The 3,903-nt window shown below is 30.2% G+C and overlaps 1 protein-coding gene across 1 annotated transcript in view; it reads right to left on the bottom strand.

Moving 5' to 3' along the window:
• Window positions 1-259: 259 nt before the first annotated feature.
• Window positions 260-3,903, bottom strand: part of LOC113376443 (ATP-binding cassette sub-family E member 1) — a gene marked incomplete in the record, with an annotated part of 15,966 nt that continues 12,322 nt past the window's right edge. Inside the window, 1 exon segment of the mRNA XM_026616355.1 lies at window positions 260-459. Coding sequence (XP_026472140.1) covers window positions 412-459 — 48 coding nt within the window.

The following is a 3,903-nucleotide window of genomic DNA, read 5'->3' as shown; positions in this document are numbered from 1 at the left end:
CAAAAAAAGTGTTGCATCAGTACAAAAAAAAATGTCTGTGCAGCAGAGTGAAGTGAAGTTGTCAACAAAAGGGTATAATGTTCCAATTTAAATTAACTGTAAATAAAACTTCACAAAATGTTTACAACAAAATAAAAAAATCATTTATTTTGCACACAGTTATCATACAAGGACGAAACCTTTACTTTTATAATATATATATATATATATATATATATATATATATATATATATATATATAAAGTAAAGGTTTCTTTTATATATATTTATCTGTTCGTATAAATTTGATGATGTCCCAAGTTGTATAAATATATAAAGCGCTTTACTTTACTTTACTTTCCTTTTATTTTCCTAAGACCTGTTTTATTAATTTAATTGTAGCAGCAATCAATTTGTTTGTTTTTTTGTCGTCTATTCTTCCAGGAAGAAATATTGGCCTGCACGTTTTTGTTCGGTATCCTAAAATAAGAAAATTATTATTATTATTATTATTATAATTACTTAATGCTTTTTGTATTTTATAAAACAGGATGTAATTGAATTTTGAGAAATAAAAAAAAATATTTCTTGTTTAATGTTTATAATGTCTTTTGCTCTCTTCATGAAAGTAATTAGTAAATAAATTACTTTCAAAATGCGATCGCAAAAATTTTAATCTACCTGGTTTTTACAACACAAATTCGTACAGCATCAGAAAATGTGTGAACAAACCAGGAACAACAAAAACACACTCCTGGGGCCTATTCTCGGTTATATCTTAGTTTTTTTTAAATTCGAACTGAATTTGCATGACAGTAAAGTCTCTTTTTCTATTAACATTACAATTTGCTCGTCAGTAGAGTCCCCTTTTCTATTGACTATCTATATCTATCTATCTATACGTTATTTAACTTTGAAAAAGAGAACTGGCAATGCCAATTTTCAAACTATACAAGTAGAACACTACTGACAAACAAATTAAATATAACAGATGATGAAAGAAAGGACTCTACTGACGAGCAAAACAAATAAAACGCAGAAGAAAAAGGACTCTAGTGACCAGCCAAATAAATAAAAGCTTGGAATAAAACGGACTCTACTTATAATATTAGTAATAAAAGGACTTTTCTGACAAGCTAATTAAAATGTTTATAAAAAAATGAACTGTACTGACAAGCAAATCGTAATCTTAATATAAAAAGGACTCTACTGACGAACAAATTCAAAAGTGTCAATACAAAAACCTATTCTACTGACGAGCAAATCGAAATAAAAATATAAAAGAGACTACTGACGAGCAAAATAAATACAATCTTAAAGAGCTAAAAAGAGATTAAACACGCATATAAAAATTTTACTTTGATATTGAATTTGTTGTATTAAACGAACCTAAAGAAGTTTTACTTCAAAATTCTTTGATTGTATCTTATGGCATGTTGGGTACCATTGGAAAGGTCTCGACGGGTAGAAAATGAAAAAAAACTCTACTGGCGAGTAAAATCAGACAATCTGACAAAAAAGCGGAAATTCAGATATTAGAAGAAAAAAAGGAACTCTACTGATGTACACCTTCTGATAATATCAGAAAAAAAGAATTGTACGGATGAGCAAATTAAAAATAAATTTCGAAAAGTAACCACAGAGATTATCATTAAAGGTTCCTGTTAACGGGCAAAATAGAATTAAAACAAGAAAGGACTCTACTGACGAGCAAATAAAAATGTTAAGAGAAAAGGGACTCTACTGACAAATTAAAATGTTAAGAGAAAAGGGACTCTACTGACGAGCAAAACAAATAAATTGGAAGAAAACGGACTGTACTGACGAGAAAAATAAATAAAAACCCGGAAGAAAAAGGATTCTACTAACGAGCAAAATAAATCAGAAGAAAACAGAGTCTACTGACGACCAAATCAAATTATTTAATTTCAAAAAGGACTTTACTGACGAGCAAATAAAAAAGAGGAAGGGACTCTACTGACGAGCAAACTGAATTAAACATATAAAAAGGACTCTACTGGAGAGCAAATTAAAAACGTCAATAAAGGAAGAAACTTTACTAACAAGCAAACTGAATTAAACATAAAAATGACTACTGACGAGCAAATTAATTTTTTTTAATAGAATAAGGGACTCTACTGACGAGCAAACTAAAATAAACATATAAAAAGGACTCTACTGTCAAGAAAATAAAAATATTGAACACCAAAAGAGCTTCTTTCTTGAGAAAAAATAATTCAAAGTGAAAGAGTTATTAGTGATGAGCAAATTACTAATGACTTTATAGTCAACAAAGAATAGAATAGAGAAAAAAAAGACTACTGACGAACAAACTGAAACAAAAATTAACAACGGGATTTTACTGATAAATTAAATATCGATCGACAAATTATTAAAAAAATGTATCTGTTGAGTTATGCTCCCGTACCGAAAATTAAAATTGTTGAAAAACCTTTAAATTTTTTTAAAAATTTGGTGAAAAATTAGATTTTTAAAATTATTGGAGAAAATGACTTTGAACAATTTGATTTTTTCATACTTCAAATTTTACTGATAATTTTGAACTGTTTTAAAGCAAGAAAATAGAAGCAAAAGGAAATATCGAAGCGCGTAAGCGCCGCATTGCAGTCTAATAGATAAACATTGGTACGGACTCATAGAAATATGAACAAAATTTGTAATAATTTGTAATTATTATTAAAATTTATATAAAACTAGCAAACCCGACGAACTCCGTTTCGCCACCAGATGGCTTCGTGAGAAAGATGAAGAAATTTCTTGTTTGTTTTATATTTTAAAAGGAATAATTTGATTTTATTATACAACAGTAACGAATTTATTTTGATTACAAAAATGAAGTGTTTTTTAGTTGAACTTCTCTAAGTAAATGAAAGTGAATCCGCAAATTATCCGTTCCATGGAAGTGATCTTTGGTAAACCACATTTTTTGTTTTTTGGTCTGACGTTAACACAAACAAAGCGGATGGTTTTCCAACTCGTGAACAGGCAACGTATAACTGCCCATGTGAAAAACAATGATTTTCTAAATAATCTATTTGAAATTTATCCCGCAAACACTAAGCGATTGGCCTTGCGACTTGTTATTGCGAACGCAAGGCGAACTGGAAATTGCAATCGTTTGAAGTCAAACTTAAGACCAGTCGGAATCATTGGTATGTCACCAAATCGCCAGCAATTTTTGATTGAATGGTGAAATTCAGTGCGTGTACATCATATTTCTTGGCGGCAAGAATTGCTCGTTGACTTAACCAAGCATAATTCTGATAATTCTCACTAATGTCATTACTCGAATTTTTAATTACGGTGCGTGAAGTTCCAGCAATTTGCATTAGGGCACGATGCCATGCACCACTAATTTTCTTAGCTATAAACCATGCGGAGCCCGAACTTTCCAATGAATGCAAAATTGTCGAAATCGGTTTGTGCGTTCTGGAGTTATTTCGTCAGGAAGGAAAACCCGACTTATTTTAATACATAGAGAAGATAATCTATTTGAAATTATTTAAAACAATTGTTGATTATTTTTATTACTCGAATTTTAATTACGGTGCGTGAAGTTCCAGCAATTTGCATTAGGGCACGATGCCATGCACAACTAATTTTCTTAGCTATAAACCTTGCGGAGCCCGAGACCTTTCCAACGAATGCAAAATTGTCGAAATCGGTTCGTGCGTTCTGGAGTTATTTCGTCAGGAAGGAAAACCCGACTTATTTTTATATATATAGAAGATATCTGATAATTTGATGTGCATAAGTATAAAGATCATTTTGGTCCCCCAAATGGCATATATATATATATATATATATATATATATATATTTAATTGGATCTCCAAAACCGTTACACCTGCCTTCGTAAAATTATTTCTTAATATTAACTTTAAGATAGTCTGCATTCCAACCA

This window comes from Ctenocephalides felis, unplaced genomic scaffold (genome assembly GCF_003426905.1).
Source record: "Ctenocephalides felis isolate EL2017-DRISC unplaced genomic scaffold, ASM342690v1 CF-g0.4_SCAFFOLD_01886, whole genome shotgun sequence".
Taxonomy (NCBI): Eukaryota; Metazoa; Arthropoda; class Insecta; order Siphonaptera; family Pulicidae; genus Ctenocephalides; species Ctenocephalides felis.
The sequence above is the reverse complement of the archived record's forward strand: the minus strand, read 5'-3'. Positions and strand labels throughout refer to the sequence as shown.